Genomic DNA, 27,767 nt, shown 5'->3' with positions numbered 1-27,767 from the left:
AGGATAGTGATCTTTATATATGGAGACGGCCATATATGGAGCGTGTCATGAGGTGTGACGGAATGTCGGCCATATATGGTGACGTGATGGACGGACTGACTGATGGGACTGACGGACGGACTGACAGGTTTTGCAGGTTTTCGTAGTAATGGTCGCAATTAAAACGTTCTAGACCAGGTCAACAGGGAGATGAATTGCCTTCGCCTCATTAATCGCCCGCAGGAGGATACTTTTACAGTGGAAGGCTGAGTCCCCTCCCTCGGCTAAATCATGGTTGATTGATGTTATGTCCTTTCTGAAACTTGAAAAAATCAAATTCACGATTCGAGGGTCCTCTGACAAATTTTACGACCATTGGCAACCTTTAATATCGTATGTAAGCAGTTTAGAATCACTTTCACCTGACTGAAGACACGTGGTGTGGGTGTGCGGATCTCTACTTGGTGCAGTATATATATAGCATAATACTGTATATCGGAAATCATTACACATGAGAGTCGAGAAATGAGCCAATTAAGCGCTTTATCTCTTTATAGGTTTTTCTTTTTCTTTTTTTCTTTTGTTTATTTAATATTACTTTGTTTTATTTTATTTACCTATTTGTATTATTGTTAATCTTATTTTTACCCCCCATTGAAGTTGTTCATTAATCATAACCATATGATCCCTTTCTTTGTATCTTAGTATCTTGTCTACCTATTGGTTTTATACCTGTGTATATACTGTATGTTGTGTGTATTGTTTTGTACTCAACCTATTGGTGTTGTGTTTATATGTTGTTTGTATGTCTGGCCTCGTGGGGAAAGATGGTGGGTGGGGATGACTGGGAAAGGAGTTGTGGGAGAAAATGTAAAAAAAAAAAAAAGAGTTGTATTCTCTGTCTGTAAAAATTGCATATGTCATACTCTTTGAATAAAATTTACTTAAAAAAAAAAAAACAAACAGGGACATGAGACAGCTCAGATGTTCCTCATGTTTTAAGAAGGTCTGCAGGGTATTATGATAGGTGGTTAAATGCTTATGGAATAGGCTGGGAATAGAAAAACAGGGAATAATAAAAATGGACATGATTTTCAGACCTGTAGCGTGATCCATCACGGTCTTTGCCATTTCTTTTTCTTGGACCTCCTCTTATCCTTCTGGGGCTCTAGAGGAGGAACAGAAGAGAGAATCCTTTGAAACGTATAGAGGGTATGCGCATGCATAAATTGAATGGCAGATCGGAGTGGCAAAGGAGTGGACAAAGTGAATTTAATGTTGTTTAAAGTCATTTAATGCAATCAAATAGGACTTTTCTGATTGGATGTATGGGCTGTCAAGGCCAGAAAGTTGGTTTTTTGCCACTCAGTAGGCATTCCCGCATAACTTCCAGGTATGATGATGATGATGTCACGTGCATACCCTCTATTAGCTTAGTCCAGCTCCTTTCTGCATAGTCTAACGCTTCCTTAATGTTTTCTATGGTACTTTAACAAGTCCTTTTATGCATGATCCTAATTTCTGCTTCTGTTGCAGATCATTGGTGTCATACAAACTGCTTGAGCCAACCAGCATATTGCCCCCCCCCCCCCCCCCCCCCCCCCCCCCCCCCCATGGTACAGTTTTTGTAATCATCATCATCAATAAAGTATTGTCAATATACCAGTCAGTTATTCATACCAGCAGCCTGCTCTTCCTTGGTTCCTGATGAGGACTTGCGTCCTTCTTTGTACTTCTGCTGCTTAGAGCGAATTCTCTTCATCCTGAGAAAAGGAGACAGGAGGACAGAGAGGAGAGGAGAGGAGAGGAGAGGAGAGGAGAGGAGAGGAGAGGAGAGGAGAGGAGAGGAGAGGAGAGGAGAGGAGAGGAGAGGAGAGGAGAGGAGAGGAGAGGAGAGGAGAGGAGAGGAGAGGAGAGGAGAGGAGAGGAGAGGAGAGGAGAGGAGAGGAAGTCAGTTACTCTAGTTGTCAACATTTCATGTTAGTCCGACAGTCGGGGTTGTGGGAAAATGTGGGAAATTGTTAGAATTTCATTCTAACAATTTCTTGTTTGTGCTGATCTCATCACATTTGTCATGACGGCTATGGACATTTTGAGTGTTTTTTGTGCAAAGCTAATGCTTGGAATGGATTTAGAATCATGACATGTCACATGCTACTTAAAGCATAAGGAAAGTTTTGCTTATCTGTCAATTATATTCTGAAGTTATGTCAAAAATACAAAATGCCTAATAAAAACAGTATTTAAAAAAAACAAATCAGACCAGTCCGACAGGGACAGGGACATTGCTGTTCCTATTATTATTTTTTGATTGGTTCTCTGTTTTATTTTTAATAAAATGTATTATCCTCATTGTAGTGAATTTGACAAAGATCACTGGAGACAGCTGGAAGAATAGAATAATAATATTCTTAAGAAACCTTAACCCATGTGCTATTCTATCTGAATTCATATACAGATATATGGATACACAATTGATTTCATCCACTTAGTTTTTTACACATGTGATGTGACAATAATGTTGAGTTGTACTTGTAATGTATATTTCTGATTTATGTTTTTGTTTATTTTATGATATTAATTTGTGATTGCATCTGTTTTTGGGCTGATGCAGTGAAGCCAAAGGCAAATTTACAGTTGACCAATATAACTTCTATTTTTGTATACCATCACACAGAAATTCACTTACGATCTCTTGAGCTGTGACAAAGACTTCTCCTCGATCTGTTGATGGAACTTCATGTTTTTCACAATGCTGGATCTGAAGAGCTCAAATCCCCTGGAGGGAAAACAGACGATCTGTGTTTTCACTTTTCACAAAGGTTTTTATTTCAGACATTAGGTCACAGTGTCACCACTGGGTAGCACTAATATTAAATGAAATGTGACTAAACATGTATACTGATGTAGAACTAATACAACATCATGACACTCTTCAGTATAGTTTATCTTCACCTCAAAGGATGTTTCGAGTTGTTTAGCTGTTCTTCAGACATAACACAATAATCTATCTATCGGCCCACATTCATCGAGGCAGTGTTAATCATTGATCAAAAAATACCAATCCATGACCTTTACTGTGAATCAAAAAGAAACAAGAGAATAATGAAGCAAAAATGAGAATTAAACAAGACGGACAAGAGGCTACAGTGTGGCTGATTTAGAACAGTGGTTATTTCAATCTGTTAACTAGGAGACTAATCTTGATCAACTGGAAATCGCCCACTTCCCCTTCTCACACTCACTGGATTAGGGACACCTTGTACTGTGTAAAACTGGAGACGATTAGACTGTCCTAAAATGGTTCTTCCGATAAGTTTGGGAGGATATGGGGTCCATTCTTTCAATTCATTCAGAATTTGAATCCGTCTCTGTTTGAGGATGTGTGAGGACTGCTGCACTTTTGATTTAAAAGTAGCCTATACTGTGATTTTTGCATAATTTAGATAACTCAAATCTTCTCTTCTGGGGGGTCCCCAGCACAAAACCTTTTCAGATGGGGTCCGCGGCCTAATATATATCCCTTTTTGGGATCCTTGGCACTTAAAAGGCATTTGTATAATCGGCCTCATGTCTTAATGGGTTAACAAAATGAACAATAAACATCCATCCATCCATTCATCCATCTCTTCTCACCTAGAGGCCTGTCTAGCTGATGCCTGGAGATCGGCTGCGACGTGCAAAAAGTAGAAACTGAGGAAGACCCTCCGCTGCAGCAACAGGAACAGGAAGCAGATGCTGTCCCAGATGATCCCCGCCTCCTCTACTGGCAGGGTGCATGTCTTGTCACTCACTGTCTTTGCTGGAAGAATGGACGAACGAGAACACACGTTCAACATCCCGATGGAGTAGAAACACATGCAATGTGTTACTTTCTCCAGCAAGGCCAAATTATTTGGCTCACTAGCTAGAAACAAAAATGCACACACACTACTAGGGACCCAAATTTGCATATTTACCTGTGGGGCCTACGGTTGCAGTTAACCCATTCTGGGCGGGAACCCCTTTTGGTGTTTTAAAGCATTATACTTTAGCTATTGAAAAATAGCAGATCAGAACTTGTAGTTCTGCTATTTTTGAAAAATCGTGAAAATGTGCCTCAAATCTTTGAATATATATTATTACAGAGTGAATGTTTTTAACTAAAATCTTTGCTTCTGGGGAGGTCCCTGGAACAACATATTGGCGGGTGGCGGCATATTATCCTTGACATGAAATATTGAGCACCACTGATATGGAAACATGAGGTTTTTCAGAGAACTGTCAGGATTTTTTAAATGTTGACGTCAGGCCTAAGAAGAACTGTGGTCCATATTTCTGTACTTACGGTCATAGTAGCCTTTGACTGTACAGACCAGACTGAACAGCTGGATCACCCAGCAGAAGCTTTTCTGCATTTCGGTCACAAACACACATGCCAGGATCTGAAAGAAAACGCACATAGAAGTTTTTATTTGTGTGTATGTGTTCACTGTTTTTATCATTATGTATGCACCCGTCTCATGTACCCAATTACACCCTGCATTCAAAACTCATACATACAAATTGCAATTTGGCGTATAAATCTTGTGATAACACTTCAAAGTCCTATGAATGAACCAGTCCTATCCTATATTCATCACTCAGGATAAGCATCCAGAAATGTAAATGTACTTACCGCCAGCATATTTTTGGATATAATAACTGTAACATTATACATGATGAGACAATCCCAGAGGACCAGCCGGGACCTGGAAGGTTTGACTAATAGCTGCGTCCCAAACAGCAGGAAAAAGAAACAGGCCAGCAGGTAGCCCAACCCGAACACAGAGATCCTGGTCGCTCCGGTCACAAAGACCACCGCCAGAACGAACCAGAAGAGGAAACGGAACACCAGAACTTTGGCCATGTCTAGATAAGACCTGAGTGAAGGACAGATAGAGAGAGAAAGAGAACAAGATGTCCTTTATGAATAATAATGTTATGACGATTATATTTCATACTTTGGGTTGAAGTGCGATTGAGCAATTACTTGAAGCCTGCACGTGAATAGTAAATCAGTCAGAGTAGAAGATTCAGGTTCCAATGGCATTGGAGTTGAGGTTAAGAACACCATCACGCTTCTTACTAGTTTTGACCAAATACTAATGCGTCAATCTGTGCTCTATGAAACAGAGCATAGATTTAACACGTCCCTTAAGATATTGACCAACATGGCAAAACACTTTATTCGGTTTTCTTGGTTTTCTTTTCAATGAGTTTATGAATCCACTTGCACTCTAGTTTCTGAAATAAAATACTTCTTTGTCCACTTTGATGTTGTATAAATGCAAAATGCACTAAATGCAAAACATTGTAGTTACAGGCAAAAATCCATGATGATGGGGAAACAAGGAAGCCATGGTCATTGCATTTGTGTTTCAAAATGTGTGATTGAACAATTTGGATAACTAGAGCGGTGGCCGTTGGGCACTGGCATACTAGGAACGATGCAAGTTGGAAATGCATTCCCCACCCAGTTATTATGTCTGTGTCCCTTTTATGCCCAAATATGGAGTTCTTTGTCAGGCATGCCCAATATGGAGTCTATGCAGATGTCCGAATGATGTCAGAAAAGGCCAGCTCAGTATATGGAGATATAGGGGTAATCAGGTCCAGATCCCGGGCAGAGGCTTGGTGCATTTATAGATAGATAGATAGTGGTGGTGATCTGTATGTATGTATGTATGATTCAGTGACCTGCAGTTGATGAAGTTGGGTGCGGGGTTAAAGTGTCGCCCGTCCATGGGGTTGGCGTTGTCTGTGTTTTCCCCAGCAAGAACCATCCAATCCTCTGTGTGCTCACACTCAAACACACACCACTGCTGAGACGCACACATCAGCAGGACAAAATCCGCTGCCGATACACATAACAAAACACAACTAATCAATGTTTAACTAAACTTCATTTGACATAAATTAGTAAAAATGTATGGAAGATTATGATATGATATGATATGATTATGATATGATATGATATGATATACAAGTGCACACATGTAATGCACGTGTGTGTGCATATGTATGTCACACACGCCATGTCACTGCAAAAACTTGACTGACCAATCAAGTTTTTGGAGTTTGGCAGCACAAAGAAGTCAGGCAAGTAGATCCATTTAATGAGAGCTGAGTTGATCAACACTGGAGTGTTCCACCGCCATGGGTAATCTAAAAGAGGAAGAGATGGTGAGAGGGCGTCATTCAAAACTCCCATAGGGTTGCGTATAAAGACCCGCCCCCTGCCTGTCTGTACTGTGTGCACACGCTGTCCAGGACGCTGCTGCTGTGTCTAACCTCGGGGACTCTAAAGGTTTGGAGCAGCCCGAGTTGTAGATATTTCTCTGCCTCAGTAGTGATAATGTTACACATGTATGGGAGTATGGGAGCTCGCTTTTTGTGCAAACGTGCACACGCACACACGCAGACACGCACACTGCATTTCTTTTTTCATCTAAATTCAGTTAATAAGATTATTATGGCAGTTTAATCACTTTCAACATAGCCCTACTTATGGCAGTTCATTGTCAGTTGTCAAACATTTTCAAAAATAAACAATCTACAAGCTCTGGTCAACATCTACAGCTTGTAGATCTGCTATTTTCAAACATTTACTTTACATACTACTTTATTTAATGTTTTGCTATTTGGGGGTCATTGGCATAGAAAGGTGTTGTAACCCGGCCCTGACCTACAGTATCACACTGTACATTCCTAAGCCATACATGAATAAATCACAGTTTAAGCGCTGTACTACTCACCTATACAAAGAGCTGGTGGTATGCCCACACACAGTACATACTGGTAGATCATAAAGATGGACAGGAACAGACAGTATTTAGGCCAGATCTGAGCAATAGCGGCCCGCCGACGCCTCACCAACATGGCAACCAACCAGCATCCGTGGAGGATAACCAGGAAGTTCATCCTCTGGCCAATCACGTTCACCGTCAACAGGAAACAGATCTTTGTGTGACAGGTGAACACAAGCCAAATTGTCATTATATAGTGAGTGTGTGTGTGTGTGTGTGTGTGTGTGTGTGTGTGTGTGTGTGTGTGTGTGTGTGTGTGTGTGTGTGTGTGTGTGTGTGTGTGTGTGTGTGTAAAGTTTCACATTACGTTTCATGTAACATCATAAGTTCTGGGTTGCCCTTGTTATAATAATGACATCATGTAATGAAGCTATGATTACATACCTCCAGTCCAAACTTGTAGAAGGTGTAGTTAATGAGGTATTTCAAGCAGGGAAGTAGGCCGTTGTCTAACGTGTCCCTGGTGGCAGAGGGAAACAGGGAAGGTACGATGGGAGGAGAACACTGGAGCTGCCGGTAGTGGTGGGCTTGGTGACGATACACTGTCGCCTCAAACACCAACAGCATCAGGACTAACAGGTGATTCTGGAGAGGGAAACGTAGGAGAGGAATACAGTGTTAGACTGTATGGACTGGATGGATGTTATTTCTAAATGCTTTATTTTATGTGAACGTGTGGGATTACTGAGTGACTATACTTAGGCTAAACTTAGGCTCACCTTCAATTTCATTTCTCTATTTACTGTAACTAGTTTTAGCATTATGAACATTCTGCTACTAACAGTACATGACGTAAATATAGTCATGTACAGTAAATATAGTGGCACTCTTATTTTGTCTATGCATAAGTCAATAGAGAGTAGTTGGCATATTGGCTCCACCTTGCTGTATCCCAGGACTGTGGCATCTTTTCTAACGCCAAACCAATTAGCCGGATCAACCGGCTCGCTGTACAGAGTAGAGTTCCTCATCTCTTCTGGTGATAGGTTGGTTTCATTGGACAGAGGCTGTTAGCAACAGGAAGGAGGAGACAGACAAGGACAGAGCAACACATGTTTTAGTTTAGTTGATAACACGGTGAATGCTTGATTCTGATCAATTACTGAATTCAGAGGTGTATTATTTTTGAATGATGACAGTCATACACAATAACAGACCGCTGTCTAATCAAAGACTCAAGAGCTCCTGGCTCATATCAATCTGCATTGCTTGTTTTTGTGCCATATCCAACATGGCAGCTACTGTATGTAATTTACAACATTAGAATGTTTTTGAAGCGAGAAATAGACAATGCAGTAACGGATATATCAACACTTTTCAGAGACGATCGCCTTGCACTGGATGCACCTGGTAAATCAGTGGAATACTTTTATTACCAGAAGCAATATGCTTATATGCAATACTTTTGGGTAAATGTGTCTTCAGGGTGATCCCCTTCGATACGTGTCAGGGTCTTATCACCCCTGTTTATTTCTGTTCCTCATTGATTCATGATTATCCATTACTTAATACAATAAAGCTCAAAGGGCAGGTGCTTGCAGCAATAGTGGTAAATTCTGAGTTTACAAATTGACCCTAAGATTTAAATTAGGCATTTGGCAGTGTAGAAATTAGGATCCCCATTCGATGATGCACCCATCAGCTAATCTCCCACACATTAATAGAATATATGACAAACTTGTTTGTATTTTGTATATATATATATATTTTTACAAATATGTGTGGTTTTTCAGCCTTCTGACTGAACAAATTGGAATCACATTAAAGCGAAATCCTTGATTCAAGTATAGCTCATGACTTCACGGTCACATGTGTGTTCACACTTTACAGTCAGTCTGTCTCAATAACAACACTTTTTATCCAGGCACAGCCAGAGAGTCTTACCAAGGTACAGTTGTTGGAGTACTCGTTGGGGTTCACCACGCTCAGCTGGTACAACATCTTACAGACAATGATAACACACACCCAGACGGTGGACAGACAGGATGCCATGGGCCTGAAACGACCGTATGGCATGGCAAATGACCATAGCACCACCAATACCAGGTTCATTACTGAGGGCTGAGGAGAGAGACAGAGAGAGAGAGAGGGGAGGGAGGGGAATGAGAGAAGTAGAGAAATGGAGAGTATTTCAAATGAGCAGTATACCATGTATAAAACCTAAACTAAAATATATATTACAATACACACTTTGCTTAAATAGCTGGTAGGTAAATAACAAGCTAGAGTCAGCTATCTAGATACAGGTATTTAGTAGAGCAATACATACAGTAGGAAATTCCTTTGCTGTGTTACTGCTTATGGAATATCTCTTGTCCAATCAAACCAACTGTTGCACAGTATACAAGTGCAGAATGCTTCATAGTACAATAAGTAATGTTATAATACAGGCCTTCAACTACAATACAGGAATGACATATTGTAATCAACTAACAAGTTCTTTACCTGGTAGTGTAGTCTAACTTACCATCATTTGTAATTGCCATGACTGATAATAATTGTACTGCAAAACAAGAAGGGGGCTCACAACTCACTTTTAAAATGCTCCAATTTTATTATAATAATATAAAATTGGAGCATTTTAAAAGTGAGTTGCCAGCATCCCCTTTGTGCATTCTTTGTTGTTTCTTTGAATCATGCTAATTTACTCCCTTGGTTGTGTCATGTAATACCATCAACATTAATGTATAAACTCTATCCCATGTGCACATACTCTGACATATTGGGTCTTGACAGATGCTACACAGTATACACACACATGGCCTTACCTCTCCCAGTGCAACCCACACAGTAAAGAAGGCAACCGTCTTGAGAATGTGCAGCTCCAGCAGCCTCCAGATGAAGACCTGGGCCTGGGTCAAAATGTCAGAGAACCTGGTGGACAGAACCAGCAATCTGTCCATGACCAGACCCCATTTGCTGGGCGTCATCTCTAGGGGAGAGAGGAAAGTTGAGATAGACATAGGGAAAAGAGTGTGAGAGAGTAGGATCGCAAAGTGAGTTAGAAGCGGAGGGAAATAAGAGATGGTTGAAGGGAGATTGAGACAGAGGGAGAGATGGAGATTTTGACTATTAGTTGATTATGCAGAGTAACAATGTTTGAAAAACAACAGAAACATGTCAGTAGCACTAGTGTTTCACTAGTGCACACATTAGCTAAACTGTCGATATCCGAACTTCTCTCTGAAGCAAGTGAAAACAAAAGCTGTCTAGCAAGCTGCAAATACCCTAAAAAAAAGTGGCTAAAAGCTTAAAGAATGAGTAGGAAGTAAGTCTCTATTATGTCATATTTTACCTCCGTCGTCGGACTGGTCATCTACTATGTCGGTCAGCAAGTCTTCCTCTTCTGTGTCTGGGCAGCCGGTGCCCACACGCCGCTGGCTGGCATTCTTCCTGGGAAGAGGTTAGGTTTTTCTTTTTCATATTTTGGACATACAAAGAGCCACATTACACATTTAAGTATAAAAATAATATAATATCAAATCAAATCCTATTCGTGTACATTTCTTAAACTAAATTTTTATTTTTTAGAAAGAAAGATTGTTCATGCCATGCCCATACCCGTATAGCTGCCATTCAGGACATATCTATATATTTTTCAGACGAGTTGGAGGTTCCTCCTATTTCTACTACATTTTCCAAAATACAGAACCGTTGTTTTACCAGAGTTTTGAATGTTTTGGGAGACGTATGAATGAGGCCTAAGTGAGTGCCTAACCTGACAAGAGAAAAGAACACTTCCACAGACCAAGATACAGATGTTTACATTTAAAGCACAAATCTTAACTATTCTTTTCAACAGCAGGTTGTTTTTTCATGAAACATTCAATTAGGCTTGTTATTCACATTTAGTTGGTAACTATTTTAATAGTGCACCTTTATTCTATTTCTTGTATCACTGTGACTGTCATGTTAATGGGTCTTTTTCCAGTCGTTACCTGTGTTTAGGTGACGGTGTAACATGCTCCAAATCAGTAATTCTCATGAAGGGCTTGTGGAAATAGTGGAGCTGCAGTATACAGGCCAGAAGGAAGAAGCCAGGAATCAGGATACTGGTGAAGAGCTCCGACAACGCAAATGTCTCCAGGCCGATGTCTGCCAACCTGTGGAGTAAATTTAGGCAAATTTATTTCCATGCAAAGGAAGTCCTGTCCTATAGAAACTTTGGACAGTAGGTCTTTTCAAGGCTTGTAACAAGGTTACATCAGAGTGGATTAAGTATTTACTCTGCTGCCCTCTGGTTAAATGTACCACAGCATCGGGAGCAGAACTAGATTCAGCAAGAGTTTCTTTCTCCAAGCCATTAGACTTGTGCATTCTAAAAAAGTTAAATAATCGTCCACAAGTGCAATATCCCCTAACGGGCCTAACCTTTCTCCTATATGCTGCTGAGGACTGCTGTTGTATTGTATTTAAACTATTTATTAGTGGTAATTATAGTATTGTAATATTTTAGCATTCTTTTAACTAGGATTGGTTGTAGATTATAGTAAGCCAGTGGAACAAAATTTCATTCAATTATGCATTTCATGTATATGTTAATTGACAATAAAAGCTATCTATCTCCATCTATATCTATCTAATTTCAAGGTTTCCAGGTTTTTCCAGAGATCGAGACAGATACAATTCAATGACCTTTGGGATGTTTGGAATTAATTACTGTATGTTATCTCATTAAAAGCATAGGCTAATATTAAATTGTAGCAACATTTGAAGTGAGAAATTGACTCCAATCTTGTTCAATTCGCATTGTAATAATGAAACAAAGTTTAAGAAAGTTCATATCGGTGCCTTGACATTTTGTATCAGGGGAGTGAGGGAGTGACTGTGTGGCTGGGGATAGGTGAAAAAAACAAGCTGAGATGCTCTAACTTAAAATAGGCTCAATGTTAACCAGTAAGTTCGATATAGATCAATCGTTTTGTGCACAACGCATTTTTTTCTTCTTCATGTGAATTAAGGTTAAGATAGTCTCAGGTTATCTCTAATATCTTGTGGCATTTGTGTGAACATACTGCTCCTCTGTGAAGCCAGTGAAGTTCCTCCAGTAACCAGGGAAGTCTTCAAACTGGTAGGTGTAGACGCAGATTAACACCAACATGGTGTATGCAACAACCAGCCACCAGAACACCTTCAATAGTCGCCTCCACAGGGAGTAGTACACCTAAGGAACACAAATGGGCCATTACTACTTAGTATTTACAAACCAATGTAAATGGTTCATTTTGACACGTAAACGGACCTGGTGGTAATAACGTCAATTGTGAGTGTGTTCAATTTAGTTATTTCTGAGTGCCAACATGAAGTTAGTTTCTTCTTACTAACTATTTAGTCGGCCCAAAAAATGGTGTTTGTTGTCATGATTTGTCACCACTCGAGTTGGCTTTGAACGACGCTTAAAACCTTTAAGCGTCGTACAAAGCCAACTCGAGTTTTGACAAAAAGTATTTATTTAAAGACCTTTTAAGTTAAAAGGTCTTATTATTATCTTATTAATACTTTTTGAAAAATCTATGAGAAAAATGAACGGGAATCATTTCCTGGGCCCTGGTAGGGGGCGGGACTGTGACGCTCTATACCCAGGGTATAACATATGGTATGGAATGGCATAATATGGTATGATATTGTATATTGTACGGTACGGTACAGTATAGTGGTATGATATGGCACGCTATGGTATAGTATGGCTTGGTATGGTACGGCATGATATGGTAGGCTGCTGTGGTATAACTGTTATATGGTACAGTATAGTAATTGCATAGTGTGTTCTACTGTGTTGTATAGAATCCCAGAAATTAGAACAATGTGACACAAAAAGGACATTGGTGTTGCAACCTGATAGAGACAGAGGCAGACAAGGAACAGCAACATGTAGATGATTTTGTATCCGACCAGCTTTCCGGCGAAGGAGACCATGATGAACATTCCTCCACACACATAAATCCAGTACTTGGCATAACAGCTCATCACCATGCCTCCCAGAACCTTCAACACTGACTCATTACCACCACTCGCTTCTGGAGAAGGACAAAGACGGAGAGAAGGTTGGGGGAGGGTGTAGTGGCTTCATACAGTAGGGTTTACATCATGTTTCAGCTGTTAAAAAGTAATCCCGTTTTTGAAAGTAACACAATTACACAAGTACACAGTTTAGACTACCGGTAATAGATTATTACTTCAACATTATGTCCTTCAAGATTGTCATTTAATTAGTGTGTGTGTGTGTGTGTGTGTGTGTGTGTGTGTGTGTGTGTGTGTGTGTGTGTGCGTGCATCTCTACCTCCTGTGGTGACTTCCTGTAATGGGGTGGCCATTTTCTGCATTCTGCTGAAACCCTCTTTGACTGACTGACGCAATAAGAGCCAGAAAGTTAGAGTGAACAGGAGCTGAATTAAGGGAGACAGAGATTCAGAGTGAGAGAGACAGAGAGAGAAAAGAGCGAGAGAGAAAGAGATGGGACAGGGGTGGGGAAATACATAATAAAGACATAATAACTTCAAAATATCTTTGAATAATCATTTAAATCAGAGCAAAGGAGAGGGTTCTACCAGGTATAAGAGAGAGAGAGAGAGAGAGAGAGAGAGAGAGAGAGAAAGAGAGAAAGAGAGAAATACTTTTAATCCAAGTTCAACTAATCGTTATTGGTGGTTACTGGTTAGTTTACTTAAAATCTATACTCAAAAGGCTGAATGTATTTGTAGTTTTGTTGTTAGTTTGTTGCCCATTTACAGTGACGTGCATGGGCAGAGAAGAACTAATCAACTTTCACCCTGATTGTTACTTGACCTCTCCCATGCCATTTTTTCCCCAATGTCTCCAAAGGGAGGCAAGTGGAGTGTCATCAGACTTGGATCACAGCCGCCGAGTCGTTTGACGTGATTAAACACAAGCTCCTTCTGTTTTTTGCAAACGTTTCTGAAGGAGGCCTAATTATTGGAATTGGCTCAGAGCCTCCAGCAAGTCCATCAACTGCTGGACCAAGCCAACTTCAGTTTTCATAATAAATTAATATATACAATACTCTTATATACTGACACTGTACAACTTGGTATTTTTTGTGAAAATGTAAAATAGAACATTTTCTAAAAAGGTAGACGTTAGTATGGACAAGCTACCTACTGGAGGGAGGTCTGCACTTTGCTTTTAGACTCATGGTTGTCTTATGTTTCTTGATAGAGTACCGTTTCTGTGTCAGTCTCCAGCCATGGTGTTACTGTCTCTCAGTTTATGTCGTTAGACAGCCATATCACTAAATTCAGCCCTCTAAACGCTGCCACCTAATCGATCAGGTGTTAACTGCAGGATAGCGCCACAAACAGCTCTCTTTATATACAGAAAGACGGTGTAAATCATATTTCACTGAAACAGATAAACATGTCAACCATCCTCACCAGAGCTCCCAGTCTAAGGCAGGGGTACTGAGGTCTGTCCAACCCCAACTGTCTCAGACTCATGCTGCCGATGGCATTGGGAAGTTCAGGCTGTAGCTCCATGGTCCAGACATACTGCAGACAGCACAGACCCAGCCCATACAGCAAGATGAATGGGGAGCACAGCGTGGCAGCATGGCGCCTAGGGAACATAAATAATATAAAGTTAATGTAAGCAAGAAGGAATTTTGCTCTCGATGTTAAGGAGAAGAGCTAAGGAGTTATTTCTTTTAAGGATAACCTTTTTCCCTCCCCAAAAAAACGTTTCCAACTTTTCTTTCTTTCTTTCAGCGTAGAACACATACCACAGCACACCCCATCAAATACAAACTGATGGAGCCAAACAAGACAAACCTCACAAAGTGTTTAAAACATGCCCTTCAAACAAAGACGGTATGCCAAGTTTAATGGGACCAGCTGCAGAGCACTACTAAACACATGTTGAAATTGTTGACCTAAATTCTCCAGTAAGATGTGCAGCTTTGCTTGTGGTACACTAGATGGTACACTAGTTATTGTGCTGGATCACATGTTTTATTTATTTATTTATTTATGTAGAATGTGATGTATTCTATAACATCTATAAATATATACCTGTCATAGAAACCTAAAATAAATAATGCTTGATCCAGTACCTGGCCCGCAGCATCCACATAAGACATGCCCACAGCAGCAAGACAAAGGTCAGCCAGCTGTGGTAGGTGATGCTCCACACCTGTAAGCCCACAAATGATACACAAAGTCACTGGAAGTAGGAAGGAATGAGGAGAGTGAGAGGGGAAAGAAATCTTTCTTTTTAAAATGTCTCAGATTTCTTTTTATTTTAAGCACAGAAGCAGTTTTCAACTGAACATGACACATTTTGGTTAAAGTCATTATTTGTTTTGACTGATAAAGCGTACATTTCCCTTCATGGACGAGGTGTTACCAGTCCTCATACTTTTCAAAGAATGAGACTAGAACTACAGTATAAATGTCTAATATTACTTGCACAGTACAAGACAGAAATAGACATGAACACACTTCAACGTAGACTAACAGATACTGTAGAACAGTTATTGTGTTTTTTTTTGTATTAATATTGTATTAATATATAGATATATCAGTTGTTCATACCATCATGGCGATAAGAGCGCAGACATAGCTCTGCTGCATAACCACTCTGCCCAGAAGAGAGAATGGGTTTTCACTTAGATGGCCATTGGGGGCGCCATTGAGTCCTGCAGCTGAACACAAACATATCATGATACAGGTGATGGCATTCCATTGCTGCCTGACGCACCGTCACCAGTGCCTTTGAACAGGTGTGCTGTGACACCTCACTGAACACCTCTGTGGGTCTAAGCAGGTCATCAGCTGGAGACCACCATTCATCAACGTTTAACTCTTTAACCCCAGTGGCGGAGCGATGGCAGGGATCTCTCCCTGCCACCCCCTGCTGATGCCCTAGGTGTTGTTCGGGCCCCAACTCTTATGCTTCCTCCTTAGCCACAGCCAGAAGCTGCCTTTCTCCACCGCCTCAGCCTGTCTCAACAATATATACAGTATATTTATACTTTTATAGATATGTTATGTGTTACGCTAACCCATATCTGTACCTGTATTGCATGTAATGTTTTACTTATGAGATGAGAGGAGATGTACTTTATTATCCCCGCAGGGAAATTGATACGTTACAGCAGCAAAATGTAAAATGTGAAAATAAACAACAGACAAACAGAAAACATTGGACACAACTGGACATAATCACAACAAGACCTCAGACACAGGACCATAAGCATTGGGGGGGATACAGTTCTTATGTGTTGTATAGTCAGATGGAGGTTGGCAGAAAGGAGAGTCTATACCGCTCTGTGTTCATTCTATAGTCTGATGGAGGTTGGCAGAAAGGAGAGTCTATACCGCTCTGTGTTCATTCTATAGTCTGATGGCGGCTGGCAGAAAGGAGAGTCTATACCGCACTGTGTTCATTCTATAGTCAGATGGAGGTTGGCAGAAAGGAGAGTCTATACCGCACTGTGTTCATTCTAGTCTGATGGCGGTTGGCAGAAAGGAGAGTCTATACCACACTGTGTTCATTCTATAGTCTGATGGAGGTTGGCAGAAAGGAGAGTCTATACCGCTCTGTGTTCATTCTATAGTCTGATGGAGGTTGGCAGAAAGGAGAGTCTATACCGCTCTGTGTTCATTCTATAGTCTGATGGAGGTTGGCAGAAAGGAGAGTCTATACCGCTCTGTGTTCATTCTATAGTCTGATGGCGGCTGGCAGAAAGGAGAGTCTATACCGCACTGTGTTCATTCTATAGTCAGATGGAGGTTGGCAGAAAGGAGAGTCTATACCGCACTGTGTTCATTCTAGTCTGATGGCGGTTGGCAGAAAGGAGAGTCTATACCACACTGTGTTCATTCTATAGTCTGATGGAGGTTGGCAGAAAGGAGAGTCTATACCGCTCTGTGTTCATTCTATAGTCTGATGGAGGTTGGCAGAAAGAAGAGTCTATACCGCACTGTGTTCATTCTAGTCTGATGGAGGTTGGCAGAAAGGAGAGTCTATACCGCACTGTGTTCATTCTAGTCTGATGGAGGTTGGCAGAAAGGAGAGTCTATACCGCACTGTGTTCATTCTAGTCTGATGGAGGTTGGCAGAAAGGAGAGTCTATACCGCACTGTGTTCATTCTAGTCTGATGGAGGTTGGCAGAAAGGAGAGTCTATACCGCTCTGTGTTCATTCTATAGTCTGATGGAGGTTGGCAGAAAGAAGAGTCTATACGGCTCTGTGTTCATTCTATAGTCTGATGGAGGCTGGCAGAAAGGAGAGTCTATACCGCACTGTGTTCATTCTATAGTCTGATGGAGGTTGGCAGAAAGGAGAGTCTATACGGCTCTGTGTTCATTCTATAGTCTGATGGAGGTTGGCAGAAAGGAGAGTCTATACGGCTCTGTGTTCATTCTCGGAGGGAAGGTGAGCCTATGACTAAAGGTGCTCACTCTGTCCTGCATGTGTATGAGACCCCCTCTAAAATGAGATGCTGCATCTCAAGGGGCTATCCTCTCAATACATTCTGACCAATACGATAAAAGTAGGAGAACCTGAAGTGTTCAGCTACATGTACTGCTATTGTTAGGATTTCTTTCTCTCCTTCATTTATTTAGCAGTCTGTGTCTGAAGTGATTATTCTATCTGTCCCACAGGAGGTCTCATAAATCATGGTCACTTTGCAGTAAAGAAGAGTATCTAACTTCTTGTTAAACAGGTCTGTCTTGTTCCAAATCATGTTTAAATAAAAATGTATTCTGATTCTGATTCTCGGCAACACGTTTGTTTAGTTTCACTAAATGGTAAATGCAAATTTGAAACAGATAATACGTTGATATCCATCCACTTTTCAAGTGCTGGAAAAGGCATGCATGTAAAAATCATTCGTTATTCATTTGGGAGCGAAACTAAACTCGGTCCAACACATATACAGTACATCTCTATGGGGAGAGAGAGAGCGATTATGTATGTACTGTACTGTACTGTATATATGGCGCAACCAGAAATACAGATGCACAAATATTTGTGAGGCAGTCTTACCTGGATCTGGTTGGCAAGCTCCATCTATCACTCCACCATCTGCTGTGGTGCTGTCAGACTCTCCTAGGGACAAGAGCATGTGCTGAAACCCGCACACACACACACACACACACACACACACACACACACACACACACACACACACACACACACACACACACACACACACACACACACACACACACACACACACACACACACACACACACACACACACACACACACACACACACACACACACACACACACACACACACACACACACACACACACACACACACTATTCTTTAATTTCTTTCCAAATAAGTGAAATGACAGTCTGTCTGCATGCATAATGTAGGTGTATGTATGTGTGTGTGTGTGTGTGTGTGTGTGTGTGTGTGTGTGTGTGTGTGTGTGTGTGTGTGTGTGTGTGTGTATGTGTGTGTGTGTGTGTTCAATTTTTTTTTATTTTTTATTTTTACTTCTTTTGAGTGTCTGTTGCTTATGTCCTGTCCGATATCCGAAAAAGGGCTAGGGAGAAGCCATAGGCTTGTCAGGCCCTACAGTCTACAACACGTGCACTTAAATATGCAAATTATGGGCGCGCGCGTGCGTGTGTGTGTGCAACATGCGTGCGTGCGTGCGTCTGTGTGTGTGCGTGCATGTGTGTTGTACCTCTGTGTCATCCTCACTGCTGTGTCTCTGTGCGCTCCATTGCCTTAGTTCCACTTCCTCCCCTTCTAGCTCTGCCCTTTTTTTCTCCTGCTGCTTGTCGTCCATCTGTCAGGACAACATTCACTTCCATCAATCAACTGAGCTCATCCAGCATTTCAGAAAATGTGTTCCATAGTTCATAGGTTGGCATGAAACCAGACAATATCAGTAACTCTAATTACTGTAATTATCTAAATCAGGCCCTGCCGGTACAGTAGCAGCTGACCTGTCAACTACATAATCACTGGAGACCTGTATTGCACGTATCTCCCCCTCTCTCTGCCCTTCAGTTTCCTGGCTGTCTACACTGTCCTGTCTAAATAAAGTGAAAACTGCCAAAAAATAAATAGTGTGTCTCAACCACTGGGACAACCGCAGGGGGCTGCAAGACAAACAAACACCAGCAGTCAAAATAGCAGCAAGTTAAGAACATTCTGGTCACTCACTGTTAGTTACAAATTGCTTGCACGCTGTACAATAAGGTAGACAAGTTAGGTCCAGGGCATAGACTGTAAAAAATATGGACAAAGCGTTCTCCGGGTCTAACATGAACATAAAATGAAGCCTGTCAGTCCTTGTATTGTAAGTCGCCATCTTTCTAGATCCGTTTTGGCCCAGCTGGCCCAGACAACGAGGCGGGACTTCCCCCCTTCTTCTCCGTTGGATTTTAGTGGGAGGGGAATCCCGATCATAGACTGTAACGGTAGCCACGCCCCTCAGAACATACGCGACTTTATGGTAATTGTTTTAATTAATGGGACCATCATTTTCCAAAAAGAATATTATGACATTAGAAATTAGACTTTAAACTAGTGACTGGAAGAAGAAAGTATTCATGACCATGTTTATTATGGTAATACAGTCTAGGTGAAGTTGGGCCAAAATATGTGGCCAAAATACTATGGGGCTATGGGTTTTTCTGTGTCCAATGACAGCGCCACAACAGGCCATTATATGAACTTTCAGGAAATCCCGATTTCCTCAGTGGCTTCACAAAATATCTGTCTGACTGCCGCCCTGGTCCAGAGCCCCAAAGAACCGCTCAGTATTTCAAAAATGAGAATGGAATTGTGTTCCAACGACACGTTACGACGACACATTATTATATTTGGACCATGTTAATTGCACTGACAATCTATGGCAACATCTGCGAGGATCCCTTCAGAATAACAAATAATCACACCCGGTTTGAAGTGAGGGGCGCTCTTATAAATCGTACATCATCATGACATAGAATAGACACTATGACGTAAAATTGTCCATTCATTGTCAATTGGAATTTAATGTTTGTGTAGGACAAAGTTTGTGCACATACAGCAAAAGCTGGTCATGTTGGAGGGGCTAGAACAGAACAAGGGATCCCACTTTAAGGGTGTGCGGTATACTACGTCATACAGTATACACTAGTCATTTTGATTGTTGCCTTTGACCCTGTAGTTGGAAGGGAACCTACATATTGTGGTAATGCTATTTTCTTTTCTTTTTTATTCTTTTTATTTTCTTTTCTTAAAAAGCAACAAAATAACATATACATCATGTCAAGGGACATTTAGTATCTAGTAATACAAACCTTGTCAGGTGTTCCCTTACTGCCTGTTTTCAGCACGGTTGCTATGGTAATGTAGAGAAGGAAAAGTATCCCGGGGTTGACGTAGGCCGGCCAGTCATGTTGAGTGTTAAGGATGAGGTCATGAGGGGCAGTGCAGTTCCCTGGTTTGATTATGTCTTTTAGACCAAAAAGTCTAGACAAAGAGAAACAGACACAGACATAAGAAAGAGAAACAATGAGTGAGACAGACAAAAATCTAGATTCAGACGCCTATGCGAGCTCATTTCTAAATTTGAGCAAGCATCGTGTGTGTGTGTGTGTGTGTGTGTGTGTGTGTGTGTGTGTGTGTGTCTGACCTGGCCCACAGACTGTGTGGTGGGAACAGGGCCTGTGCAAGCAGACACTGGTAGAGGTACAGACAGGTCAGGTGGCCGGCGGTGAAGAAAGCCACCATCACACACAGTGCATTGAAGCCCAAGAGGCTGATGGGAAGGTGACACGCCCACCATGTGCACACGCCAATGAAAAGCAGGAAGTATATGGCTGAGAAGGCTGAAGGCAGCGTGATGCCTGGGGAGTGAGTGACAGACACAGACACGGACACAGACAGACAGACAGACAGACAGACAGACAGTCAGACAGACAGACAGACAGACAGACAGACAGACAGACAGACAGACAGACAGACAGACAGACAGCTAATCAATCTTTTCCCCAGTGACTATTGGTCAAGACCTTTCAAATCAATCCACGCTTTAAAGGCATTAAAATGCAACGATGTTTCGTTGTAATAAAATTGGGTGTGTGGGACACAGTAGTCCCTGCAAGTTGATTCATCATAGTTAGTACTGAACTGAAAGGTCCTCAGAAACCAAGCAGAACACAGCAGGCCTATGCGTTGGAAAGTGGTTGGCAGTGATGCCAAGTATACAGTGAGTCATAGTGAAATCTAAAGAATGCAAGATCGCCAGTATGGTCCTTTAACCACATAAGCCCTGGTGTTCCTATTTGGGGCATGTATAGTATTAGGTGAAAGTATTAAAAATATTTCAAAATATTTCAAAAATAGCAGCGCAATGCGAAGTTAGAATTGACAGAGTAGGTTTCTGCCCAACAGCAACAAAATAAAAAGAGTGTGTCTTACCAGCCAGAGCCAGCAGGCTAATGGCAACAATTCTGCCCAGGTCACGCAGGACTTTCCTGGCGGTGGCTCTCAGACGCTCAGCCAGCTGTTTAGCCTTGGCCACGGCGGATACCTCGTCCTCAGGGTCACTGGGCGGTGATGTTCCGTCTTCATCTTCCTCATCATCTTCCTCATCATCTTCCTCTACATCCTCCTCTTCCTCCTCCTCCTCCTCCTCCTCATCATTGTCATCATCCTGTTTTCTCTCTTCTGGCCCATCTTCTAGCTGGGGTGAGAGAGAAAGAGTTGGTTTTATTTTACACACACAAAGACTTGTGTATTTATTCAGTAATCCAACTTCGCATCAAAGCTTGTGGTACACACACACACACACACACACACACACACACACACACACACACACACACACACACACACACACACACACACACACACACACACACACACACACACACACACCATGTTACAAATGAAAATAATCTGCACACCATTTTATGCTCCCAAATATATCTTTACTGAAGTGTTAAAGGTATATTCAGTGATTTCACTCAAAAAACCCTAGGTTTCGTTTTTGGCTGTGGGACCCAGCCTTTCGTCCAATCAGGATAGAGAGTCAAAAACGAAACCTAAGGTTTTTTAACCCCCAGGGGTTAACTGGGGACAGGGAGGAACTCCTTATATGGCCAGCACACTCTATAGTAGGGAGGATTATCACAACAAAACAAAAAAATAAGTGATATTTGAATTAAGTGAAATCACTGAATATACCTTTAACGTTTCTGGCCGCAGCCCTTCCTCAGACCTTCAAGGAATGAGTAAGTAGCCTTGCCGAGCCATAGGGCAGGAGCCTATCTCCTGTTTCTGTAGCGTGAGGCAGCTTGATGTACAAGTACACCCCCTGGACATGACGCTAGTATGTCGCAGGGACTTACCCCCAAACCAACCCTTGATGCTGAGTGTCAAGCAGGGCGGCACTGGGTCCCATTTTTAGGGTCTTTGGTATGACCCGGCCGGGGATCGAACCCCGACTTCCCAGTCTCAGGGTGGACACTGTAACCACAAGGCCACTGAGCTGGTTACTCAAGGAATGAGTACTAGACAATAAATATATACATATATAGTGTGACATACCACACCTGTGGCCCATCAGCCATCAGTCCCATGTCACTGTCACCGATCAGGTGACATTGACCCATGTTATCTCGATCTCTACCACCTCTTTAGCAAACAATGTATTGCAATGGGAATTAATCTTCCAAAGATGAAGGATTGACAAAGTTCTTCAGGGTGAAGTATTGAGAATTTATTAAGAAGATTCAGCAGAGTAACAACATACAGAGAGTGAGGAACAGGCCTCCTTCCCTGCTCCAGCAGCCCCTCCGGGTGCAAGCCTCCTCAACCCCATTCTCAGACAGTCCTTATAGTCTTGTCCTAACAGAGATGCCACACTGAATGTCCATATACATATATATATCTGCGCTAAACATAAGGGCGACACACAAATAAGTATACCTTTGCTGACAGTGTGGAGGAGTCAAGTCAGCTGTTGGATTGACAGCTGCATGAATTAGACTTAACACATTGGTGAGCAAAGAGACTTAATGGAAGGAAGATAAATACACAATAATGCATATATCTGGCACTGCAGTCGGCATTCTAAAATTCCCATTACAGTATCAACAAGGATGTTTAAAAAAAAAGATTTCATGTAAACATGGCTGGCCCTAATTTTATGTTTTGAACTCAAGGTTTTATAAGGTTTATAAAAATAATATACATTCCGTTAAGAAGATTCAACGTTAACGAAAGGTTGTTGCATTGTTCTTTTTTATATGAACGTGATGTTGTCACCTGATGGAGAGGAAAGGAACTGGTTGGAATAACGTGTTCCTTACTTCCTTCCACATGCTACGTCAAACCGGGGAAACTCCCCTGTCAGGTGAAAAGAAGTGGCTTGGACGCTCAAACATTGAAGGAAGCATGAGGTCAGTCCGTTGCTCTCCCCAGGGTGGCAGAGTGAGTGTAGCGCCCAGGATTACATTAGATAACACTGGGTGAAAAATGGGTTGCAAAAATCGTGGCATAAAACTAGGTAATTAGAGTAAGAATAAGAGTAAAAAAATAAAAAAAAACGAATCACTCTCTCTCTCTCTCTCTTGAGTCTATATTTCCCATGTACAGTTTGTAAGTATTTTCTCAGCCATTCATAAGTTGAAGGTTCAGTAACTGTGTAAAGTATGACTGACTGTCACTTTGTGATTTGGAATCTAACTAATGGCACATGTTTGACCATCTACCAATGTCAGCTTCAAAATACGAAGAGAATGCACAATTGCACATGAAACTATAATTTTATATGCCTGCCGTTGGTTTTTATATGCTGGACATGATTTCCACCTGTGAGACTTTCTGTATTCCGGAATAACATTCATCCATTAATATTTTGTAATCATTCACCTTATAATATGTATGTCTCTTTCCCTATTCTAACTCTTCCTCAAAAGTAAACTACAAGTATTTTACACCCTGCATGTATCATGTCATGTGACAATAAAGATCAGATCTCAAGTGAGCTTTGCTGACGTCAGCAAAGCAATAATAAATAGGCTACTGTCTACTTGATGAGGTCAGCAAGAACTCCCAAGAAGCCCTGCAGCCAGATGTCTGATTGCGCAAACAATACTTTACACATTAAAGGTCTCAGTGTTCATTCAAGTCTGAGAGTGTAAAATTGGACCCAAATGGACTACAGAACTACGACTCGACAATTCAAGCTTTGTAGTCTCTCCCACCTCCTCTCACCACCCGGGCCTTCCATACTCTCTTTTCCCCTGTTATTCTCCTTTTACCATAACGCAATGTGCTGTTTGTTTGGGTGATTGCCTGGCAACAAGAACAGGAAGTAACTCCATAACTAGCATAGCAGAACAAGGGAGAAGGAATGGGGGATTGGCAATAACAAAAGTACAAGGATGATAATGGGAAGGTGGAGATGATGTCATGGTAATTACTGTAATTATGGAAATTAACCACATTAACTCTGAGGTCCCTATTTTGGGCACATGTTTGAGATTTTTTCCACAGGTTTTCAGTTATTATTAATTAGGCTATTGTATAAAATAGAAGGGAAGAGAAGAGAAGAGCTCAGCAGGTAATGGAGTTGTAGTTGTGTGTCAGCAACTAAAACAGAAGCTTACAATGAGCTGACTCAGCCCACACACACACACACACACACACACACACACACACACACACACACACACACACACACACACACACACACACACACACACACACACACACACACACACACACACACACACACACACACACACACACACACACACACACACACATAAACTGCCAAAAACTTTTTAAAGAATACACTAAATGGTCAATGCTTATTACGCTAATAGAAACCATGTGGCATGATGACCAGTCGCCTCAGAATGAACTTTCAATCAACTTTCATTGAATATTTTGGATGGCCAGAGAGCTAACACTGTGGCCATGAGCCAGCAACAGAAATAGACGTTTTATTGGAATGGCCAAAGTACATAGACACAAGAGACACATACGGTACTAATATCCTTAAAAACGAATATAAAGCCTTATTCTTTCTTCTCCCCAATGCAATGAATCGTCCAGTAGTGCTTGGTAAAAGTTTGTCTCAGCTAGTTTCAAACATAAATAATAATAAATCATTGATTTTGATTCACTATAAATCTGGGCATAGAGGGGCGGAACAAACAAGCGCTGGAAACGGTCGCTGGCTTCCTATTGGTTCACCAACCTATAGTCCGCCTCCCCTCGCCTCCTTCCTGCCCCTCCTGCCCCCTCTGCACGGTTATTGGTTTAGCGAAATACAAGGTTCACTCCCACTGCTATGCCACTGTTCCTGCCCCACTGTTCCTGCCTCGCTCGTCCAGGCTTTTTTCCCCTTTGAAAACAAAACGCCTGCAGGCTACATGTAACAAATTTATAGTATTTAATACAACTCCTGTACTTGTATACCTTCAAACATTAACACTTTATAGGCCCTAAACGTCTTTGCCTTTTGCCGCTGATCTACATTAACACGTTGTGAGCTTGAAGACCGGATATTTGAACTATTTAAAAATTTTAATGTTGTTAATAAAATAGTTTAAAAAAAATCTAATAAGTTTAGGGATAAGGGTTAAGGGGTGGTACAAGATATAGCAGCAACTCTTTTATACACATATGTTTTCCTTTATTTTTATAATGTGAGTATTAGTATTGACTCTGTAGTGACTCAAACGTACTGAAATGTATTGGGCCTTTTTCCTCCACAACACACACATGGCGCAACACGATAGGAGAGTGGTTGTGGGACGTACTGTACCAAGTGTGCTCTAATGACTGGTAGCGGGTCCCTGTTTAGATTCCTGTGCGCGCGGCCAAAGCTCGCCTGCTGTGTTTCCTGTCTCTCTCTACTAAATAAGTAGTAAGCTGCCTTGGGAAGTTGGCACACTACGGTTCCCAAGCCATTTGGCCCATAGGTCAGATGTCTATCTTCCGTTTCGTTGCGTGTGGTGGCTTGACGTATGTACAGTAGGACACCCCTTGGACATGAGGCTAGCATGTCAAAGGGACTTACTCCCAATCCAACCCTTGATGCGGTGTCAAGCAGGGAGGCATTGGGGACCATTTTTATAGTCTGTGGTATGACTCCGCCGGGGGTTGAACCCTGACCTTCCAGTCTCAGGGCAGACACTCCTCTATATATCTATCAAATAAAGGCTCATAAAAGCCATGGGCCATGGGCTACACTAAATTATGTTTGCAGAAAACGAGATGAATGTTGCCCCAGAATAGGGATGCTAGGGTTCACGTGATTAAAACAACAACCTCACACACAACACATGCATGTACTCTACATGGCCAGACTCACTGAAGTGATGTTCGCCATAGCCACCATCTCTCTGTTCCTGACCAGTCGGCTGCAGAGCACCATGGTTACCAAGGCAACGATACATACGCACACGTCAGGGCATAAGAGACGCAACACACTCCAAGGGTCATCCAGGGGAAGCCTGTAGGACACACACACACACACACACACACACACACACAATAAATGGGAAATTAGTTCCATGTCCTGACAGTTGTTGAACTGTTGGTACAGTTTACATTAAAAAAATTATGATAAACTTCATAAAATGCATCAAAGTTGCATCTCAATTAAACACTTACTTTAGAAGACCTACACGCCGCGTTGTGATCTGATATTTTAAAAGAGGTTCAGCACTAATAGCAGTCCATGGGCCCAGGCCAGTAGGCTATTTTCACTAATTGGTACCACCCAAGGAGGCAAATTCGAGTTTGGCATTTTGAAAAAGTCTATGGGCCCTATTTTGTGTAGAGTCTCATGGCTTATGACTTATTAGGCATTTTGTAGTATTTTCTACTTTTGGTAGTACATTTTGATACCAATACGTTTGTATTTTACTCAAGTAAAAATACAACTTGAATGCACGATACATACCTGGACAGCCCTATGTGTCTACTTAGTGTATCCCATTGTGAACAGTTGTGGCCCAGGGCCGTGTCCAGGGCAGGGTGGGTGAACAGGACGGTCTGGAAGCAGATGTGGCTCAGGACAAACAGTAAACTGGTGCAAAAAACGGCAAGAATAAAACGACCTGTATGACCTGGAGAAGAGAGATAGATGGGAGTAGGGGAGAGAAGCATTCACATGTGACTCATGGAAGAAGAATGTGTTGCTAGAGGAACGAACTCCTTTCAAAAGAGGACTTGAAAGTTTGTGTAGACCATGAAATCAAATACCATTTCCCCCCCTCTGTATCAAAATGACAAAACACAACATATTAATGTAGACTTAGTATAAGACTTTAGTCTCATGATAATGACCCCTCATCCCTGAGGGGTCCCCCGCAAAATTGTTATTGTAGTATCAGAATCAGTTTAACCACTTTAACCCGATATCGGCTTTTTGAAAATAGATGATCTACAAGCTTACAGACACAACGTGTTGTTGGCTTGTGGATTAACTATTTTAAAAAATTCCAGACAAAATGTGGAACATTTGTAATATTTCTGAAACAACACAATTTGTTATGGGGGTCTCTGACACCAAATATTTTCTGATGGGGGTCAGCAACCAAATCATTATATGAATTTGGCCGCCTTCGACATGAATAGGCTTGAGAACCATTGGGATAGACCACATAAAAAGCTGAACACACACAGGGGCAATTCACACTATGGTCCCGGGTGCGCACTCGGGACCACTTGGCAGATGTTGTGGTAGTGTGAATGATGCGTACCGTTCCCGGGAGCGGATTGCCCAACCGTCCCCGGGACCGCATGGGGGGCGGGTCTCTGGACCGTTGAAGTGTATTCAGATACGGATCGTTCCAATGTGAATGCATGCGTACCTAAAGAAGGAAGTGGACTGTTTTTTTTTAAGAACGTGACATAATCTCTAATCGACGAGCCAAGCGTCAACAAAAAAAAATCACAGCCGCTGCACAACGTGTAACACCAGCTCATTTCTCAACGCCGCCCGTCTCCTGTTGAATCT

The 27,767-nt window shown here is 41.7% G+C and overlaps 1 protein-coding gene across 1 annotated transcript in view; it reads right to left on the bottom strand.

The window, feature by feature from the left end:
* Positions 1–27,767, bottom strand: part of piezo1 (piezo type mechanosensitive ion channel component 1 (Er blood group)) — an 81,660-nt gene that overhangs the window by 20,047 nt on the left and 33,846 nt on the right. Inside the window, 29 exon segments of the mRNA XM_083774723.1 lie at positions 1,080–1,097; positions 1,100–1,147; positions 1,660–1,742; positions 2,669–2,758; positions 3,616–3,781; positions 4,307–4,403; positions 4,637–4,880; positions 5,698–5,854; positions 6,061–6,165; positions 6,756–6,960; positions 7,191–7,391; positions 7,688–7,813; positions 8,691–8,867; positions 9,575–9,738; positions 10,102–10,199; positions 10,745–10,909; positions 11,822–11,970; positions 12,642–12,823; positions 13,087–13,192; positions 14,198–14,378; positions 14,872–14,951; positions 15,353–15,462; positions 17,814–17,895; positions 18,471–18,575; positions 20,080–20,251; positions 20,415–20,628; positions 21,203–21,467; positions 26,115–26,256; positions 26,709–26,874. Coding sequence (XP_083630849.1) covers positions 1,080–1,097; positions 1,100–1,147; positions 1,660–1,742; positions 2,669–2,758; positions 3,616–3,781; positions 4,307–4,403; positions 4,637–4,880; positions 5,698–5,854; positions 6,061–6,165; positions 6,756–6,960; positions 7,191–7,391; positions 7,688–7,813; positions 8,691–8,867; positions 9,575–9,738; positions 10,102–10,199; positions 10,745–10,909; positions 11,822–11,970; positions 12,642–12,823; positions 13,087–13,192; positions 14,198–14,378; positions 14,872–14,951; positions 15,353–15,462; positions 17,814–17,895; positions 18,471–18,575; positions 20,080–20,251; positions 20,415–20,628; positions 21,203–21,467; positions 26,115–26,256; positions 26,709–26,874 — 4,098 coding nt within the window.

This window comes from Protomyctophum parallelum, assembly GCF_964188405.1.
Source record: "Protomyctophum parallelum genome assembly, chromosome: 10".
In the NCBI taxonomy this organism is placed as follows: Eukaryota; Metazoa; Chordata; class Actinopteri; order Myctophiformes; family Myctophidae; genus Protomyctophum; species Protomyctophum parallelum.
The sequence above is the reverse complement of the archived record's forward strand: the minus strand, read 5'-3'. Positions and strand labels throughout refer to the sequence as shown.